Source organism: Pelmatolapia mariae, linkage group LG7 (genome assembly GCF_036321145.2).
Source record: "Pelmatolapia mariae isolate MD_Pm_ZW linkage group LG7, Pm_UMD_F_2, whole genome shotgun sequence".
Classification (NCBI taxonomy): domain Eukaryota; kingdom Metazoa; phylum Chordata; class Actinopteri; order Cichliformes; family Cichlidae; genus Pelmatolapia; species Pelmatolapia mariae.
In genome coordinates, this window is record NC_086233.1 from 49661120 (window position 1) to 49682548 (window position 21429).

Sequence of the window (21429 nt, forward strand, 5' to 3'; positions counted from 1 at the left end):
CTATTTCTGCTATGATACTCGATGTGGTGGAAGAACAGATTCCCATCATGGATGTCAATATGGGCCAAAATTTGAGGACTTTTTTTTTTTTTTAGCAACTTACTGAATCTATGCGACAAAGAACTGGGGCAGTTCAGGGGGCAAGAGAGGGTCCAACCTGGTACTCACAAGATATAATAAAGTGTCTGGCGAGTATAAATTTGACGTAGAATTATCAAATGGCTCAAGTGGACGAGTCTGCTGACGATGTCCAACCAGTGCAGAGTTTGCAATGACAGAAGAAGAAGCCTGACCTTCAAAGGGGCCTGAAAAACGATGATTATAAATAACTAACTTTGTGTCTATCCGGGGAAGAGATGTTTGTTTAATTTAACTTCCACAAGCATCACTTTGTTTTGTTTAATCAGCTAACGGATGTGACCAACCGGTACACTCAAATAGTTACTACTGTTAACACTTCATAACCAGCTTGGTCTTGATCATTGCTGTCACGGTCTCCGCCATTATCCATTACCATTATCGTCTGCAGGTGCCTGAAGCTCAATAATTAATCCTCCAATTTGACCTGCAACATAACAGGAGGGTTAACAGCTCCTGTCCTTTCTAATCATTTACATAAGGCTTACACAATCATTGAGCAGGAGGGGATGCTGCCCCTCTTGCTCATCTGTTTTGATGTAGATCACCTGGTTGTTCAGTAGTTACATATAAGTTGTGTCTGCGCTCCTGCTCCTTGCACCTTTTTATACCTCCGCTCTGTCTTCAGCAGGACAGCTGTGAGACAAACATGTTGGTCTGGACAGTGTGTGCAGCCTTGATTGTATGTGGCGTTTTACTCCGCCATCCTTATCTCTTCCAGGATGTCCAGTACGTGCTTACTAAAATAAAAATAAGGCGCTTTGCCTTAAAGTGCATGCAGACTAATTACTCAATCCTGGACCGCTTTTTAGACTTGGTGAAGACGCAGCCACAAAAGACTTTAATTTATTTTAAAGATGAAATGTTCACGTACCGGGACGCAGACGTCCTGAGCAACAGAGCCGCGAGAGCGTTTCTGCAGGCTGGATGCGTAAAAGAAGGAGCCACGGTGGCGCTGTTCCTGGGGAACCAGCCGATGATCCTGTGGCTCTGGTTGGGTTTGCTGAAGATTGGATGTCCCGGAGCTTTCCTCAACTCCAACATCAGATCCAAGTCTCTGCTACACTGCCTCAACTGCAGCGGAGCCACAACTCTGGTAGCAGCTGAAGGTAGTACCTGCGTTTCTGTCTGCTTTTCCAAGCGATGGAGACAGTAGAGAGCTCATTTACTCAACATTCAATAACAAATAAATACATAAATAATTTGAGAACAAACTGTACTTTGGCATGTCATGGGAAAAACACCAATGTAGGTAGGCTATGCACTGTTTGCCTGCAATGGAGTAATCTATTGATGGATTTTGATATAAGAATTTCCATTTTTACTCCACCAGAATAAAGTATCAGTCTTTATTCACATATCTAACATTGTGCTTCTACCTCACTTCCGGGTCAATATCTTACAGTAAATGCAAAGAATGGTTGTCACTTTCCAGTAACAGGGATGACTTTTCATACCGTATAAGAAGCTTCTTAAACATTTCCTCACTGCCTATTGTTGCTTTAGTTAAATATTTAATATTTGGAAGTGAGTACACGTGTACTCAACAGAAGGAAAACCACTTTTTCCACCATGCAGTACACCTTTTTATGACTGCATATGGCTGTCTTCATCATCTTCTTCACAAAGCAGACAAAAATAAATAATGTGTTGCACTTGTGGTCCATCTTAACTTTTAGTTATTTAAACGGCCCTTTGATTTGGCACGTATATTGTTAGTGACCAAACATCAAGGCAGTTCCAAGAAAGGAACATGTCTCTCTAAAGATTTACTGACTTAAACTGTCACAGTGGGAAACAAAGAATAAAAGGAAAAAAAAATCTCCAGCATAAATCAATCGGTAACTAAATGGCTGAAGAGGACGCAAAAAATTAACAGTATTAATAGAACAGTTTATATATTATATGTGGCTTTAGGGTTTCATTGGGAGATTGTTTGATTTAAATTAAATTGGATATCTTAAATGGGACATATGGTCATGTGAAAAATAATTTCCACTCTCTATACAGTCCTTTGACCTGGCAGCCAGGTGCATCAAATGCACTTGATTAATTAATCAGCAACAAGTGTGAGCGCACCTGTAAAAGCAGAAGCTCTGTTTGCTGGTCTGGAGCATTCAGATGTGTTAACACAATAACAGAATCTACCAGGAGTTGAAAGAAAAACAAAAGTAAAATTGGCAAAAACTGTCAAACAGCTAAAGCTTGGCCCAAAAGGTTAACCATCTACTACAGACTGGCTGAAAAAGGGGAAGAAAAATCACACTGTTGCAATGGCCCAGTCAAAGTCCAGACCCCAACCCAACTGAAAAGCAATGATGGGCCTTTGAGAGAGCTGTGCATCAATGAATGCAGGCAAAGCTCAATGACCTGAAGAAACCCTGTAAAGCAGAGGCAGCCAAAATTCCTTCACATCAATATGGGAGACCAGGGCTGGACTGGTAATCTGGCACACCGGGCATATTCCCGGTGGGTCAATTGAGGGGCTGCTGTCCACCAGCTGTACAAGCCATGACAAAAACCCATTCGTTCATTTTTCCTTACTGTCACTGCATTGCCCAGTCGAATCTCTACACACAACCCGGCCCTAACCTACCTTCATTAGGTGCTCGTGCATCTTATTTGTGTGGAAGAAGTGGGGGGGAAATGTACATCCACGTAGATTGTATGCTTAGCTTTTTTTTTTTTTTTTTTTTTCTTTTTTTTTTTAAAGTGGTCTTGTTGCAAAGACCTTTTACCTAATATTTCAAATACACAGGTTTTATTTGTGCTCCAGTATTTGTTTTGTCTCCCTTTACCTAAAGGATTCAAGCACATCTTTTATCATCACTCATGAGCAATAAAGCTGCAGAGGAAGATAGAGCTGAGCTTTGTTAAAATACAGGAACATCTTTTGTAAGGTGTTGTTGTTTTGTTTTGTTTTGTTTTGTTTTTCTCTAGAGTTGCTGGATGCAGTGAAGGAGGTGCTGCCCCATCTGCATGAACAGCAGATCACTGTTTTCATCTTAGCTGACAGCTGTGAAACTGCAGGTGTGGAGAGCTTCATCGATAAAATGAATCAGGCTTCCTCTGAGCCTATACCCAAGGAGCTAAGGTCCCATTTAACCATGCGGAGTCCAGCAGCCTACATATACACCTCAGGGACAACAGGTAAACTACTTGCTGAGATTCACGATTCATCAATGAAAGAAATGGCACATTCACCCCCTGAGCATCTGGCATGTCTTTAACAGGTCTCCCTAAGGCAGCTGTGATCACTTACAGCAAAGTGTGGAACCTTTCTTTACTTCTGGCTACAACAGGAGTGAACTCCAAAGATGTGATTTATGATACCCTCCCGCTTTATCACAGTACTGGCCTCCTTGTCTTCACTGGAGCTGTTGAAAGGGGTATGAACTCTTTGGATATATACTATTGTTAACTGTGTAAACCTTTGGGTTTGTTGATAAGAAAACTAGTGTTTAAGCTGAGATCAAAATCTCCAGATGCAATTCAAAGTTCTCTTAGTGCACTCCCTGCCCTGTGCCCAACAATCTATCCAAAACTCATTAAATCATTTAGAAAATAGCCACTTTTTAAAAACAGATTTCTAAGAGAACAGTTGACTTAAACATCACTAAATATTGAATTTCTTTGGGTCTGTTTAAAAAAACAAAACGTACACTTGTTACTATATAAAGCAGATCTTCCTGGTACGGTGTTAAATGCCTTAGTCTGCCAATATTCTCTGTGGCATAGATTCAACAAGCTACTAGAAACATTCTTCAGAGATATTTGTCGATATTGACATGAATGCATCACACAGTTGGTGCAGATTTGTTCCACCACACCCAAAACGCACACTATTTGATTGAGATCAAAATAAACAAGCAAAACAAGTCCAAAAACCAGAGATGACAGCTCTTGCGGGTCGACCAGGTAACCAGAGTTAGAGACATGCTGGATGACAATGTGCATCACTGCAGCTGTGACCTCAATCATCAGTTTTCTTGTAACATGTTCTGGTTTCCCAACATACACATAGGATGCAATGTTTCAAATTAAGGATAACTCTTAATTGATAATTTCACACACGCTTGTGCTGTTGCCTGCCCAACTCTGGTATATGGCAACAGCTCCTGGCTGTCAACTTCTCTTCTGCCGCACACCCTGGACCTCTGCATAAAATAAAGAGACAGAATCAACACGTCTGTCAGCTGTTCCAAACAGCCTTCCACTGCTCCCTGAGCCCACTGTGTCAACCCTCCCCTGCTGCTGAGCCACACACCACAGGACTCCCACTCCCCTTTCTCCTCACTCACGAACAAGAGCCCAAGATGCTTCTCGACTTGGGGCAACAATTCTCTGACCCGGATGGGGCCCTCCACCCTGCTGTTTGTCACTCAGCTGTGAACCGCTCCAGTGTGAGGTCGACTTTGGTAATAAAGTAAAAATTTTGACTACTTCCACTGCTACTCTTTAAAGTGTGCTGTTGTCATCTATTGTTGTGTGCAGGTATTCCTGTTGTTCTGAGGAGTAAGTTTTCTGCTTCCCAGTTCTGGGATGACTGCAGAAAATATAACGTCACTGTCATACAGTACATAGGTGAAATTATGCGTTATCTCTGCAACACTCCACAGGTTTGTGCCAACACAGCACCAACATTAATACTACTGTCTCACACAGAAAGGTTTTAAAAAAGCCTAACAAACACATGCTCTTCTTTTCTCTTCAAACAGAAACTCGGTGATAAAAACCACAAAGTCAGACTTGCAGTAGGCAACGGGATCAGAGCAGATGTTTGGAGGGACTTTGTGAGACGATTTGGAGAAATTCAAATCAGAGAATTTTATGGAGCAACTGAGGGAAACTTTGCTCTGTTAAATTATAGCAGCAAGATGGGAGCTCTTGGGCGACACATCTTCCTGCACAAGGTAAAAGTCCATGTTTCAGCTCACATTAAGAAGTAAAACCTGTCGCTCATGAAGCAGTGTTTTAACTTTTTTTTTTTTTTTTTAAACTTACAGATGTTTTTTCCATATGCTGTGATCAAATATGACATAGACAAAGAAGAACCTCTGAGGGATTCTTCTGGTTTTTGCATGGAGGTTGAGAGAGGTGTGTTACTTCCAGCATGGTTATAACACAAAAGATTTTTTTTCTTCTCTTTTCTTCTCAAGTTCTCACCCATTCATCTTTTCAAATGCTATAAACATTTTATATGCCTAAATCCTAAATCAACACAGTTCATTTTCTCAGCCACAGTGTACCTCACCATGCACAAAATGAACGTTTAAAAGACTCAGAAATGCAATGTCTTTACAGCATGTCTCATGCATCTTGCCTTTAAAATATAACAACCCCAAATATGACTTCTCCTGTACTTTGATCAGGTGAACCTGGACTTCTTGTGACTAAAATAACAGCCAAAGCTCCATTCACTGGTTATGTGAGAGACTTGAATCAAACTGAGAAAAAGAAGCTGCATAATGTCTTCAAGAAAGGTGATCTGTACTTCAACACCGGCGACCTGCTGCGCATCGATGAGGATAATTTCATGTACTTCCATGATCGTGTTGGAGACACATTCAGGTGAGCGCATGTTTTGAAATAATGCTTAAAAATGTGAGCTCACACAGAGCACTAAAAAATACAAAAATTGTCAACAGATGGAAAGGAGAGAACGTAGCCACAGCTGAGGTAGCCGACATCCTTGTGCTGACTGACTGTGTTAAAGAAGCCAATATTTACGGAGTCAAAGTGCCAGGTACATGTTGCTGCTTCAAAATCAAGAACAAAATGTTCAGAACAAAGTACACCACACTTAGTTTGTTTACTCAGTCAGTAATCAAATTGGTCCACAATCAAGCATTTTTTTTAATTAGAGTATTTAAAAAAAAAAAAAAAAAAAAAAAAAAAAAAAGACGAAAAAAACTCTCAATAAATGGGTAACTTTTAGCTCTAAGATGGTATTAACAAACTTTGAGATAGATAGAGATATATATGTATGAGATAGAGAGAGAGATATATATAGATAGATAGATAATATCTCATTACACACACACACACACACACACAAATGGAAAGTATCAGCACTCTTTCCTTGTTTACTTTACACCAGATATCACTACATAAACAAATCTGGCTCTTGCGCTTCGTTAACTTCTTTCTTTAATAGGATAGAAATTCTCAGTCTGAAAGTTTGAATAGTAGAGGAATCTTAAGTGTATTAAAATAACAACTGTAAAAAATTCATCTTGTTGTGTGGATTTTTTTTTTTTTTTTTTTTAAATGTGAGGATCATTTAGACTTTGATACTAGAGTGCAGAAAGATCTTTTTTTTTTTTTTTTTTTTTTTTTTTTTTTCTTCAGAAGATCGTACCTCTATTTCAATATAGCTTATTTAGAGCAGTAAACACATGGGGTAAAGGATATACAGTCAAAGAGTTTCCCTTCAAGTGATGCCTTGAAGGGAGAAAGTGTAAATATCAACACTTCACCGAGTTCTTTTGATTCCTCAGAGGTATCCGATGGAAGACAAAACGCTGCTCAGTAGACCATTTAACACTTTATTACTTCTAGAAGGGAGATGCGTTCTGCATGACACACTGCCGCGGATCTCAAAATAGTGGCATGCCCCTGACAGTTTTATTACAGAAGCTCTCTCATTCTAGTCTAAACGACAGTGTCTCAGTAACTTTCTGCTAGAGATGGTCCTCTCTTATCTGCATTTTCCCAGGCGAGTGAGAGTCTACAGCTTTCTACTCCCCAGGGATACATGGTCTAATGCCTTTATTTTTCAGGGCTGTGTCCACTTAATACTACACTATATAACTTTATAACACATATTAATAAAAAAGCATAGCATTATTGAGGCACTGCAAATTATTTAATCCCAACAGTCCCTCATTCGATCAGATCAGATCAACACTACTAAAAGTCATCAAGCATCATCATGTTGTCTTCAGATCCCCAACAGCCCTGTTAACCAATCTTACCAAAAATCCTCGGATAGAAAGCACACCACCACAAATTACACAACTAGCTGTAAAAACGGATAAGGAAACCCTAATGGACATAATACACCCCTTCCATTGCACAAGGACAGATGTCATCCACTCCTCCAACGGATTATCAATTCCAAATATTCATGCATTTATTCTTTCTTAAATGATGTTCTGAATCTTCCCAGGGCTCTAGTTACAGAACCATCTGAGGTCGTATTCTTAAGAATGAAAGTGCAGCACATCTCTCCAGACGTTACACACACACACACACACTTTTTACCCACTAGGTGTCAGTTCTCTTGGTTGTCCCGCTTCTTTTCCCTCTTTGGCCCTCTGTCCCCCTTTAACGGGTGGACCATATATGGGATGACTGTTGTGTTTGGGCAATTGTCATAACATAAAAATCACAGACTATTACTAAAGCTAATTCTCAGATCTCCCATTCTGGCTGTTTCCTGCTTCGACCATTGTGCTCAGACTAGAACCTCTGTCTGAGGGGTTTTTGACCTTCTTTACAGTTAAACAACTAATCTTCCAGGATGGGCGATTCTCTGCGCTCTTCTTTCTTCAACGTCAGGGGTTAGGCTACCCTTCAGTTCGTTGCATAGATCAGGGGATTTATTTATTTTGCCCCTTGGCCGGGATCCATGTTTCTTTTGGGGTCACAGCCATGTCCTCCTTTCTTGGCCAGACCCTCCTTGGTCTGGTGCTTCTGGATTTCCACCAACCCCTTCATGGTTATTGCTGTGGTCCTGAGATCCTCTCGAGGTGACTAGCAGGAGCCCAAACGGCATGACCCTTGACCCCAATTGCTGTCTTGGCAGTCTCGATGCGAAGAATCCTCATATCTCCGTGATCTCGTCTGGTGTCTGCTCCTTCCTCTGTAAAAGACAGAAAAGGAAAACACCTCTCTGCCTAGAGAATTCATCTAATTATTATCTATGTGTAGCGTGTTTGCAGTTACCCCTCTGCACTCTAAGTCATTTCCTACAATATATCAGTCTGGACAGTCACGCCGAACGAAGCTTATGACCTTCAGAAGACTGAGTGCAAACTCTCATGAGCACATTTGCAATGTGTGTATGAAAATGATTATAACCGCTTATTTTAGTAAAAGAAATCAAAAAATCAATCCTAACATTTTCCCTCCTTGCACACGTTCTAACGTGTGAACAAAAAGCATGTGTTTCATTTAGCCTGCTGTCCCAGTGTGATACTCAGCCTAAAAAAAAAAAAAAATCATATAAATAATCATAGAAACCATTGTTTCATCTTAAACCTCAAATACCCCCACCCCTTTTTGACACACTCCCATGTGTCAATTCACCGGAGCTAGAAATTAAAAGAAAAAAGGCCAGTGGCTGCAGAGTTTATGGAATTATGGGACTACTTCACTCACGCCAACTGGGAGCACCAGGTGGATTGGTTGGAAGAAAATATGCATTGAAGAGCAACCTGGCCTGTGCCCTCAAGGGTGGTGCAAAATTCTTTCCAGACGCAAGAGGTGAATTGTGGTCCTCAGTCGGAGACAATGTCAGATGTGAAGCCGTCAAGCTGGAAGACATATTGGCCAAGTAACTCTGCTGTTTCAAGAGCTGAGGGCAGTTTAGGCAGGGCCACAAAGTGGTACAGCCTTGGAAAAACGGTCCATGATGGTACGAATAACTATGTTACCTGATGAGAGCGGTAACTCAGTGACAAGATGTCTTGATGCATGCTCAATCATCCAGGTAAGTAAATCTCCAAAAGTTGATTCTGTTCATCTGGACGTAGCTTTTTCAGTGGGAGAAACGTTTCATCACTTATCCAAGTGACTTCTTCAGTCTCAGCCGACTGCAGGTTTCCCCAATCTTATAAACAGTACATCACTGAGTAATGAAAACATTATCATCCTTCCGGCAGACAAGGGTAGGTGCACAGTATTGCTAAACCAGAAAGACTATCATGAGAAAATTTAGTCACTGCTCAGTGATGAAAATACTTATGAGCCCCTGAAACGAGACCCAGGAAGTGGTAACAGGAAGAGGGTAATAGACTGTCTGAAGCAGTTAGAAAAAGAAAACGCTATTGATTGGACTTCATACCACAGGCTATACCCAGTCTGTATGGTTTACCTCAGATACATAAACAGGGTGCATCTTTAAGACAGATTGTCAGTATGATCAACTCGGTCACCTATAACATCTCCAAGTTTCTGGCTTCGATCCTCAACCCATTGGTAGGCAGGTCTGAACACCACATCCAGAACACTTTGGATTTTGTTGAGAAGGTGAGAGATGTCATTATGGAGGCAGATGAAACCATGGCCTCGTACGACGTTACATCTCTCTTCACTTGCATCCCAGTCACGGAAGCGTTGGAGGTAGTTCGTAAGAGATTACAAGATGACCCCAATCTCAGCAACAGGACCACTCTCAGCATCGACCAAGTGTGTTTGCTTTTGGAACTGTGTCTTCATTCCACCTACTTCACATACAAGGGTCAGTTCTACAGGCAGAAACATGGGTGTGCCATGAGCTCCCCAGTTTCACCCATCGTGGCCAATTTGTACATGGAAGAAGTGGAAAAGAGGGCTTTGTCATCCTACCCTGGAACACCACCAAGCCATTGGTTTAGATATGTGGATGACACCTGGGTGAAAATCAAATCTCAGGACGTACCACAATTCACGAATCACATTAACTCGGTGGACCGACACATCAAATTCACCAGGGAGGATATGAAAAGTGGCAGGTTAGCCTTCTTAGACTGTGAGATTTCCCTCAGTAATGGGGGACATCTAAAAGCTGATGTGTACCGTATGTCTGTGAAGGTTCTCAGTCATCCAGGTCATCGTAGTCAAAGGAGTTAGCAAAGAAAAGCGTCTGGACTTCTTTAAGTTGCTTGAAGACGTTTCACCTCTCATCCGAGAAGCTTCTTCAGTTCTAAGGTCAAATGGCCGAGAGTCCCAGATTTAAACCCAGTGGGAGTATCCCCCCCAAAGAGGGACAAAGGACCCCCTGGTGATCCTCTAATCACATGAGCCAAGGTGTGAAAGCGGGTGTGGGACCTAATCAGCCAGGGTTTCGGGTGAGCTCATTGTGAAACCTGGCCCCACCTTGTCGTGTGAATTCCTGAGGTCAGATGGCCCAGGATGTGAGTGGGCATTAAGGCGTCTGGGGAGGGAACTCAAAACTGGATTATAGATGGCAGACAGTTGGTGTCGTAAACCACCGCCTCTGTTCAAAGATGGTCGCTCACAGTGGACATAGATGGCCTCTTTCACTCCTCTTTCAAACCATCTGTCCTCTCTGTCCAAAATGTGAACATTGGCATCCTCGAAAGAGTGACCTTTATCCTTAAGATGCAGATGGACTGCTGAGTCTTGACCTGTGGAGGTGGCTCTTCTATGCTGTGCCATGCGCTTGTGAAGTGGCTGTTTGGTCTCTCCAATGTAGAGGTCTGGGCATTCCTCGCTGCACTGTACAGCATACACCACGTTGTTAAGTCTGTGTTTTGGAGTTTTGTCTTTCGGGTGAACCAGTTTCTGTCTGAGTGTGTTGCTGGGTCTGAAGTACACTGGGATGTCGTGCTTGGAGAAAACTCTCCTGAGTTTCTCTGATACACCGGCTACATAGGGGATAACCACGTTGTTGCGTCTGTCTTTCTTATCCTCCCTCGCTGGTGTCTGATCTTCTTTTCTGTGCCTCTTTGCTGACTTTATGAACGCCCAGTTAGGATAACCGCACGTTTTGAGTGCTTCCTTTACGTGTGTGTGTGTTCCTTCTTTTTTCCCTCAGACTTAGAGGGAACATGTTCTGCACGGTGGTGTAGGGTCCTGATTACTCCAAGTTTGTGTTCCAGAGGGTGATGGGAGTCAAAGAGGAGGTGTGTGGGCTTCCGGTAAACTTCGATGTTGAGGTTGCCATTCTCTTCAATGTGCACGGCGCAGTCCAGGAAAGGCAAACAGTTGTCCTTTGTGTCTTCCCTGGTGAACTTGATGTTTTTATCCACAGCGTTAATGTGCGCAGTGAAGGATTCCACTTCTTGTGTTTTGATTTTGACCCAGATGTCATCTACATATCTGTACCAGTGGCTGGGTACTCTTCCTTTGAAAGAGCCAAGAGCCTTCCTTTCCACTTCCTCCATGTAAAGGTTGGCTACAATAGGTGACACGGGGGAGCCCATGGCACAGCCATGTTTTTGTCTGAAGAAGCCTTTGTTGTATTTGAAGTATGTTGTGGTAAGGCAGAGGTCTAACAGTGTGCAGATCTGATCGGGTGTGAAGTTGGTCCTTTCTTCCAAGGAGCTGTCTTCTTGTAGTCGTTTTCTGACAGTCTCCATTGCCTCTGTGGTGGATATGCAAGTGAAGAGAGAGACTACATCAAAGGACACCATGGTTTCATCTGGGTCCAGGGTAAGTTTCTGGACTTTGTCGGTGAAGTCGATGGAGTTCTTGATGTGGTGTGGGGTGTTCCCCACGAGAGGTGCAAGGATGGTAGCAAGGTGTTTCGCAATGTTATAAGTGGCTGAGTTTATGCTACTGACTATGGGTCTGAGTGGGACCCCTTCCTTGTGTACCGTAAACCTACGCATGCGGATCAGTATTTAAGGTTTGATTCTCATCATCCACTGGAGCATAAACTGGGTGTCATCAGGACGCTACAACACAGAGCGAACACCATCCCCACAGACACGGCGGCCAGGGAAGCAGAAGAACATCACATCAAGAAGGCCCTGAGTAAATGTGGTTATCCCAGCTGGACTTTTGTCAAAACTGGGAAGGCGCCAAAAGAAAGCTCCAGCCGATCCAGGAGAGAAGGACAACAGCTGCCTAACCAAAAACCTGCAGTGATCCCGTATGTGTCAGGAGTATCTGAGCAGTTGAGACGCATTTTTTTCTAAACACCGCGTCTCTGTGGCTTTTAAACCCCAAAACATGCTGTGCCAAAAATTGGTCCACCCCAAGGATCGGGTCCCCCGACACAGAGTAATATAGTGTACTGTTAAGCACATGGATGCATCTTACGCCTCTAACTGAGAGATCACAGCTCCCATTCCAGTGTCTGATGCGTCAACTTCCACTATGAATTATTTATTTAGATCTGGTAGAATGAGCACGGGGCTGGTATGAAGAACTACTTACGCAACCCTGGAAGAGGTTACAAAAGTTGTGGGCAAAGCAACCCAGGAAGACGTAGCAGGTAGCAGTTCAGAAATAACTAGACTAGACTCTCAAACTCTCATCCATGTCTCAGTCACAAAAAGGAGATCCAATCCATTGGAAGAAAAAAAAAAATGTTTATAATGTACGTTCTATTTGCTAAGGACTGCGGATATATTAGAGCAGTCCTTGTTGGAGCTGGAGCCTGAGTAGAAGTTGTCTGTAAAGCCCAGGTTAATAGGTGCAAAAAAGGTTTATTCCACAGGGTTATGGACACCTAAGCCCACCACAGGAACCAGACAGGAGATAACACAATCCAGGAAACACCGTTGGCTGTGATGGAATGGACCGTAACCAACTTGAGCAGCCGCTGAAGAAAAAGTAAAGCAAGCTTTAATTGTGTTGTCCTTGGGTCATTCTTTTGTCCCTGAGGACCACAGGTGTATGAAAATCGGGACAACATTATGAGGGTTAATAAAATGGGACCAAACTGCTTACTTAACTGCTACTTAAATACAACTTCTGCCTTTTTTTTTTTTTTTTTAAATGTTTGAATGATTTATAGGTCAGTGTTAATGTCATCACTAATGCAAACTTCTGGATTCAAGATGTGGACTTGGGAGGCTTAGTGCATTTATTTACAGTGAATGTTCAAAAATCTGCACAGAGGAGAACACAATACGCTAAAGCTTTACAAAGGCAGCCCTACAATTTGTCAGGTAAGAGACTGTTAAACTGTATCCAGTTTAACAATCAGGCATCAAATGAACGCCTTCCTTCTCCTTAAGTAGTGACCAGCTGATTACAGGATTACCAACAAGTGAGTTCTTCATCACAGGCATGCTGGACTAAAAGACATGCAGAGGAATGACCTGTCCTTGTATCAAAAAGTGTTTTTTTTTTTTTTTTTTTTTTGTTTGTTTTTTTGTTTTGGTTTGGTTTTGTTTGGTGTGTGTTGTTGTTTGTGTGTTTTTTTTTTTTTGTTTTTTTTTTTTTTTTTTTTTTTCTCTCATGCACAAGCGTGCGCGCGCGCACACACACAACGCACGCAACACACACACAAAAGATAGGCAGTGGAGAGAGAAATGGGGAGCCAGCACAGGACTGGAGGACCATGACAGTCATATGGCTAACAAACAAAAAAACATTCCTCTTAAAATGGTCGGAGATAAGAACTGGACTAAAAATGAATGAGAAAGCAGCCAATGTCTAAAGAAAGAGTGTGACAGATCTTAAGGAAGCCTGGAAAACTATTGCATAAGAACAATTGACAAAGTCAAAATATGAAGAGATGAGTGGTGGCTCAAGACTTTTGCTCAGTACTGACACTTTTAATTAGCAATACTGAACTTCTGTTAACTCCTGTTTTGTGATTGTTTAACTTTTGTCTTCAGGTCAGGAGGGAAGAGCCGGGATGGCTGCTGTTACTTTGAAAGATGGACTGAAGTTTGACTCCACAACTGTTTTTAAACATGTTGAGGACTTCCTGCCGTCCTACGCCAGGCCACGCTTTGTGAGGATTCAAGTATGTTTACTCCAGTTATTTTACACTTTTTTGCATTTGAGGTTTAGCCTCTTTGTTGCTCGCATGATTTATTTTGTCCACTAATAATTGGTTGTACTGTGATTTATTACAGAGGTCACTGGACATTACAGGCACGTTCAAGCTAATAAAGACGAAAGTAGTGGAGCAGGGCTTCAACCCAAATGAAATAACAGACCCACTCTACTTTCTGAATGAAAAAGAGAAGAATTATACTCCACTCACGCCAGATGTATTTGATTCAATTATAGCAGGAAATATCAAAATATAAAGAAAATCACCTCTTTCACGTGTAAGCAAATCATTGAGATGACAGCGTGGCACTTCTGGCTGCACATTTTATTTATAAGGTGTTTTAAATTATATCTTTGCCTTCATAATTTGATTTTAGCTGTGATTCTAGGCACACATCCTTAATGATTTATCCTTCTACGGATGTACTGAGCTGTGAGTTCACTCAGTGAATTGTTTCAATTAAGTAAACGCATTGCTGTGCACCTTCTTCCTTCAATGCATTCTGGTCTGTGCAGGTTTTAGGGAGTGTGGGAGCAAACATCTTTTTCATACATTTGTTACTTTGCCCTCTTTATGCCCAACTGATTTAAGATTGTTAGTTTCAATATTCCAGTTTTACCCAGGATAACAGTGGAGCAACAATAATCACAAAGTTAAATTCAAGTTACTGGATAGTGGAGTTGTGTATATGCATATGAATATATCAATAAATGTATATTTATTGGTATAAATATATAGTTTATATATATTTATGAATGAGAATCAGCACCTCCAAATCTGAGGTCATGGTCCTCAGCTGGAAAAGGGTGGAGTGCCCACTCTGGGTCAGGGACAGGTTCCTGCCCCAAGTGGAGGAGTTCAAGTATCTCGGGGTCTTGTTCACGAGTGATGGGAGAAGGGAGCCGGAGATCGACACATGGATTGGTGCAGCGACTGCAGTGATGCGGACGCTGTACTGGTCTGTGGTGAACAGAGAGCTGCGTGTAAAAGCAAAGCTTTCAATTTACCGGTTGATCTATGTCCCTACCCTCACCTATGGTCACGAGCTGTGGGTAGTGACTGAAAGAACGAGATCACGAATACAAGCAGTGGAAACGGGCTTCCTCTGAAGGGTGGCTGGCCTCTCCCTTAGACATAGGGTGATAAGTTTGGCCATTCGGGAGGGGCTCAGAGTAGAGCCGCTGCTCCTCCACGTCGAAAGGAGTCAGTTGAGGTGGTTCGGGCATCTGACAAGGATGCCTCCTGGGTGAGGTTTTCCGGGCATGTCCCACCGGGAGGAGGCCCCGGGGCAGACCCAGGACACGCTGGAGAGATTATATCTCTCGGCTGGCCTGGGAACGCCTTGGTGTTCCCCTGGAGAAGCTGGAGGAGGTGCCTAGGGAGAGGGAGGTCTGGGCTTCTCTGCTTGGGCTGCTGCCCCCGCGATCCAGCCCTGGATAAGTGAAAGAAAATGGATGGATAGATGTATATGTTATGCATTTTATCATATTTTTTAAAGACATTCTGATATTGTATGTCTCTTTCACTGCCTTATTTGTTGTTATCATTGGACACTGTAGTTTGTAGACTATGTATGCACTTTGTGTGCACTATATATTTGCAATAATAATAATAATAATAATAATATGGGCAAGCAAAGGAACTGATCATCTAATATAAGTAGTGAGTAACCGGGCTTTAGTGATGTCTTTTTGTACTAAAGGGCTCAAAGTAAATATCCCCCATACCTTTGAATCACCGTCAGTAGCCTGAACTGCTGATACATGATTTCATGTTGTTTATGCCAAAGTCAGAGTATTTTCAATTCAATTCAATTTTATTTATGCAGCGCCAAATCAAAACAACAGTTACCTCAAGGTGCTGTAAGGTAGACCCTACAATAATACATACAGAGAAAAACCCAACAATCATATGACTTTGGCGACACTAGGAAGGACAAACTCCCTTTTAACAGGAAGAAACTTCCAGCAGAACCAGGCTCAGGGAGGGGCAGCCATGCCGTGACAGGCTGGGGTGAGAGAAGGAGGACAGGATAAAAAACATACTGTGGAAGAGAGACAGAGATTAATAACAAGTATCATTCAGTGCAGAGAGGTCTATTAACCCATAGTGAGTGAGAAAGGTGATTAAAGAAGAAATACTCAATGCATCATGGGAGTCCCCCAGCAGTCTACATCTATTGCACCATAACTAATGGAGGACTCAGGGTCACCTGATCCAGCCCTAACTATATGCTTTAACAAAAAGGAAAGTTTTAAGCCTAATCTTAAAGTAACATTATTCCTGCTGAGTGTGTTTTGAGATAAATTGTAGGAATCTTCCATATTGAGGCAGACTGAAAACAGTCAAGAGAGGCAACATCATCTTAAATGGGACATATGGTCATGTGAAAAAGAACACATCCATAGGACCCTATACAGTCGTTTGACTTGGCAGCCAGGTGCTGCTGAGCAGTAAATTCCCTGCTTCCCAGTTCTGGGATGACTACAGAAAATATGTCACAGTCATGCAGTACATAGGTGAAATTATCCGTTATCTCTTCTTTTTCTCTTCAAACAGAAACTCAGTAATAAAATCCACAAAGTCAGACTTGCAGTAGACAACGGGATCAGAGCAGATGTTTGGAGGGACTTTGTGAGACGATTTGGAGAAATTCAAATCAGAGAATTTTATGCATCAACCGAGGGAAAATTTGCTCTGTTGATGCATACACTGTAAAAAAATATTGTAGAATTTACGGTGAATTACTGGCAGCTGTGGTTGCCAGAATTTCACCGTGAAAAATAAATTGTAAATGTAGAACACAAAACGGTATCCTATTTTGGTAACCTTAAATTTCACAGTAAATAATAATTATTATTTTTACAGTAAATGACTGAATTTAAACATAAATTCATGTGAAAACAACAGACATTCCGTTAACCTGATTACAGTCTTACTTTGTTAAATATAGTGAAACTGTATAAAATAATACGGTATCATACCTAAAAAGTTGAATATTACGGTAAATTACTGGCAGCTGTGGTTGCCAGAATTTCACCGTGGAAAATACAGTGATAATGTAGAATATATAACGGTATACTTTGTTGATAAATGTAAAATTCACAATAAAGAATCAGAAACCTGTTCATGGTAACTGATGTAAAAGCAACAAACACTCCATTAACCTGATTACAGTCTTACTTTGTTAAATATAGTGAAACTGTATAAAATAATACGGTTTCATACCTAAAAAGTTGAATATTACAGTAAAATCCTGGCAGCTGTGGTTGCCAGAATTTCACCGTGGAAAATATAGTGATAATGCAGAATACATAACGGTATACTTATTGAATTTCACACTTTGGTTTTTGTACAATTATTACATTGAAATAAAAAACTAATATAAAGTAAACCAGTTAAAATACATTTTAATAAGCTTGATTACCGTCTCCTATTGACAAAGCACAGAAGAGCTGTATAATACAAAACATGCCTTTTTATTCAAATGTTCATATTTACACGAAATTATTGGCAGCTGTTGTAGCCAGAAGGTCGTCTAAAAAAATTAAGGTCCAACAAATGAGGTAATAAACATAATAGGGCTAACTGGCATAAAACTTACATTCTCTGACTTTTTGTCATAAATTGCTAGAAACATTAATAAAAACCAGTAGAGACAATGATTAAATCAAACAGTTAACATCCATCCATCCATTCGCTTCCGCTTATCCTTTTCAGGGTCGCGGCGCTGGAGCCTATCCCAGCTTTCATAGGGCGAGAGGCAGGGTACACACAGGGCTAAAACACAAGGACAGACAACCATTCGCACTCACATTTACACCTATGGGCAATTTGGATTAATCAATTAACCTATCCCCACAAACTGTATGTCTTTGGACGGTGGGAGGAAGCTGGAGTACCCGGAGGGAACCCACGCAAACACAGGGAGAACATGCAAACTCCACACAGAAAGACCCTGATGGTGGAATTGAACTCAGGACCTTCTTGCTGTGCAGCAACAGTGCTAACCACCGTGCCACCGAGCTGCCCTAAACAGTTAATATTTAATAATCAAATTAATGACTAAAAAGGCACTGATCTAATTAATATCAAACTTAATACAACCAAAAACAAATAAGTACATAATAAACAGTCAAACAAAATTTAAAATACTTGATACTTGCAGTGGTTGACAAAGTTTCTTTTTATCCAGATTGATAGTAGAGGGCTTTCAAAACAGTCTCTGACGGTGTCTGAGGAACTGGAACAGGTTTTGGATTCAATGTGCTGGAGGACTTGCATGTTGTTCTTCAGATGCTCGGTGTAGATTAGCCTTCTTTCCTTGCAGTCTGAAAGCAAATACAAAGCACAATGAAGCAAACTGACCATTTCAAAAGCAAATATACAATCTTACATCTAATAGAGCTGACACAATTAATCAGTTAAGATGGTCATTTCTTAAATAATCCTGGGGGTTATGCAACAAAAACGTGAAGTGGAAGACCTAAAAAATCCTCAACCCGAATTAAGGCCATTAGTGGTGCCGACTGCACCCCCATAACCATCAAATGGCATCTGAGACTGAAGGGCTTCAAAAACCAATTCTCTGATGAGAAAAAAATATAACATTTTTTTTTTCTCCTGTAAAAAAATGCAACCTTGATGGTCCTGACGGTTTCCAACCTTACTGGCATGACAAGCAGATCCCACCTGAGATGTTTTCTTCGCCCTACAGATGAGGGGGTGCCACAATGATTGGGGAGATGCTTTTTCCTTCAGTGGAACAATGAAGCTTCAGGAGGTGCAGGGGTGTCAAAAGGCTGCTGGCTATGTCCAGATGTTGCAGAGAGCATCCCTGATGACTGAGGGCCCTCATCTGTGTGGTAACGACTGGGTTTTTCAACAGGACAACGCTACAGTACCCAATGCCCACAGGACAAAGGATTTCTTCCAGGAGAATAACATCACTCTTTTGGACCATCCTGCGTCTTTCCCTGATCTAAATCCAACTGAGAATGGACAACAGTTCCAGACAGTAGACGCCCTTCGTGTGGCCCTCTTCACCACTTGGAGAAATGTTCCCACTCACCTCATGGAAACGCTTGCACGAAGTGATCAACAAGAACAGCAGTCCAATTAATTACTGAGTTCAAGTTTGGAACTTTCTGTTTTGGGGGTTTACCCATGCTTTTTGAAAGTGTGGTCCTAAACTTTTGATCAGCTGTAAAATAGCCTGTTTCAGTTTAAGCGTTGTTTTTAATAAATTGCATGCTCAAAAAATGTTTTGCCTTACTCATATTTCTTCTTGTTGCATGTTGAAGCTCTACTTGGAACCTTGTTAAGATCCAACCATGCAAAATATGATTTTTTTGCCATTTTTCAAATGGTCTAAAACTTTTGATCAGGACTGTACAACCTAAAAATAACAGCAATTTGTTTTCTTCAGCCACATACATCACAGTGGACCAACAAGTGCAGTTTGTGTTCAGACAAGTTTTGAGCAATAAAAAAAGTAGCTTATATGTAACCTCCTTTATTTGTTGATGAAAAGAAACAAACTGAAATGAAGTTATCATGATGCATTGGGGAAAAAAATTATATTTTTCAGCGCAAAATGTCTGTAGTTTTCTAATAAAATCTCTGTTACTGAGCCTCACAGGTCATTTTCTTCTGCTGCTGCACATCACATGCCAGCAGTGGCTTCGCACATGCGCGATTCATTTGCAGTCTGGATGCAGTGGGGTAAAAATCATCTGCTCCATCTTCCATTCCACCACGTCATCAATTATGAGAGGCAACAGCCTTAAAAAGTTCCAGTTTTGTATTAACTGTCCTGAGAGTTTGTTGAAGACTGACCTCACACGGCTTTGAAGAAGTATCAGAGTATTTAAACTGTTTAATGCTCCAATTCAGAATGGAGTAGGTGAACCATTCTTTTTTTCACAAAAAAATTTAAGAAACACCACAACATCATATGACAAAATGCCATAAAAATCTTGTATCCTAATCAAAATGGCAAACCTGGCTGACAGATGTGAAAATATTTTAAACAGTTGAAAACTGACTCAAACTTTACTCCTTCTATATGTGGTGTACCTTCAGTCTTGAGGTGTTCAACAGGAGAGTTGTACATCTCTATGGTGCATTCTGCTCCACACTGATTTGGATCACCACCCTGAAAAACAGATTGCGTCATTAAACAGTATCTACAGAAATGTTGTGTACGACTAAAGCAGAAGCCACCAGTGCAATGTGAGCCCAAATTATCTCCAGCATGCAAAACAAGGTTCCTTTAACTAAAATTGTATCTATTTATTTCTATAACCTAAAGGATTAACAACTTCAAAGGCATCTTGGTATAGCAGTAGTTTGAAACATAATGGATTTTGGTAAAAAAATAAATAAATAAAAAAAATACCCTGGAAATACCCTCATCAGATAATGTTGTTTCAGTTTTAAGAAGTGTAGTGAGCTTATTCAGAGTATATGACTGACCCAACTCATATATTTTTTTAAATTTCCTCTACAATGGTCAGGATGGCAGAAGCAGGTCCCAATGAAATACATAACCCCTCAGTGACTTCACTGACTTGGCACAGAAATCAAAAAGGAACATTGTCTTTAGCTGCTCCTGGTAAATTAAACAGGTGTTTGTTTCACAGTAAAGCTAGCTAAAATCTTCAACCTGCTGCATTAGCATGAACTTTCCAGAACACTAAACAGGACTGAAGGCGAAGCCTGTAACAGAGGAACGCTTTCAATGCAACAAGAAAACTGACTAAGCGAACTATGGTTACAGTTGATATACGTTTCAAGTCTAATGATATACTTACATTGAAAGAGAAGGTTGTTGGTTCGGTGCAGGGTGCTGCTGGGCTCCCTTGCTGAGCAGGAGTCTGTCTGGACCAGGTCTGGACCGTTAGAAGTGGCGCTATCTTCTTCTTCGTTGGTTTGGCGGACTACACGCTTCCAAGGAGTATTGGTGCCCTCTGCTGTTGCAGTACCTCACAGTCAGCTATATATATATATATATATATATATATATATATATATATAGGTGACGGTTTAGACACGTGATGCATTGTCTCCCAAACGTGCATGGACTTTAAGGAAACTGATTGTTACAGCTTTTATAATACATTCGTTGACTGCTCTTGACCTTGCAAACTACACCAATTTATTAACATTATTTCATTATTTTTTTGTATTTCATTTTGATCAATTAATTTTAATTTCAGCAGGTGGTATCACACTCAAACAGATTGAACACGGACTGAACAGTGGTAAATCCATGATTTAAACCTCCCTATACCACAAATTTTTTTTTTCATTGTAAATAGCTGTGTTATACTTGGTGAGACTCTAGAACTTTAAGAAATATACATATTTTTTTATTATTAGTAATTGTTTGTATGTACTGTTAACATATACTGTTTTATCAAACAGCCTGAGGTTGTTGGTATTAAAAACATTTCACTGTAATTTTCACATTAATTCTAACAATGTTTTGACATTTTGTTAAAGTTAAAAGTACGGTATGTTTTAGGTAATTAATATACAGTTGTAAATTGTAAATTCAAATGAAAAAAGCAGGAAAGATTGTCATTCATACAGAGTTATTA

The 21429-nt window shown here is 40.9% G+C and overlaps 1 protein-coding gene and 1 long non-coding RNA gene across 2 annotated transcripts in view; one reads left to right on the forward strand and one right to left on the reverse strand.

Moving 5' to 3' along the window:
- LOC134631805 (long-chain fatty acid transport protein 2-like) overlaps positions 1-14081 on the forward strand; it is a 15994-nt gene extending 1913 nt beyond the window's left edge. The window contains exons 2-11 of the mRNA XM_063480361.1: positions 860-1247; positions 3079-3288; positions 3372-3527; positions 4633-4757; positions 4857-5051; positions 5145-5235; positions 5511-5709; positions 5787-5884; positions 13662-13792; positions 13905-14081. Of these exons, the coding sequence (XP_063336431.1) occupies positions 860-1247; positions 3079-3288; positions 3372-3527; positions 4633-4757; positions 4857-5051; positions 5145-5235; positions 5511-5709; positions 5787-5884; positions 13662-13792; positions 13905-14081 (1770 nt within the window). The remainder of the gene's footprint in view (positions 1-859; positions 1248-3078; positions 3289-3371; positions 3528-4632; positions 4758-4856; positions 5052-5144; positions 5236-5510; positions 5710-5786; positions 5885-13661; positions 13793-13904) is intronic.
- A 3957-nt stretch (positions 14082-18038) lies between these two features.
- On the reverse strand, positions 18039-20733 carry LOC134631494 (uncharacterized). Its single transcript, XR_010094403.1, has 3 exons — positions 20641-20733; positions 19904-19982; positions 18039-18156 (listed from the first exon to the last, which is right to left on the reverse strand). It is a non-coding gene; the product is annotated as an uncharacterized LOC134631494 (long non-coding RNA).
- Between the last annotated feature and the right edge of the window lie 696 nt (positions 20734-21429).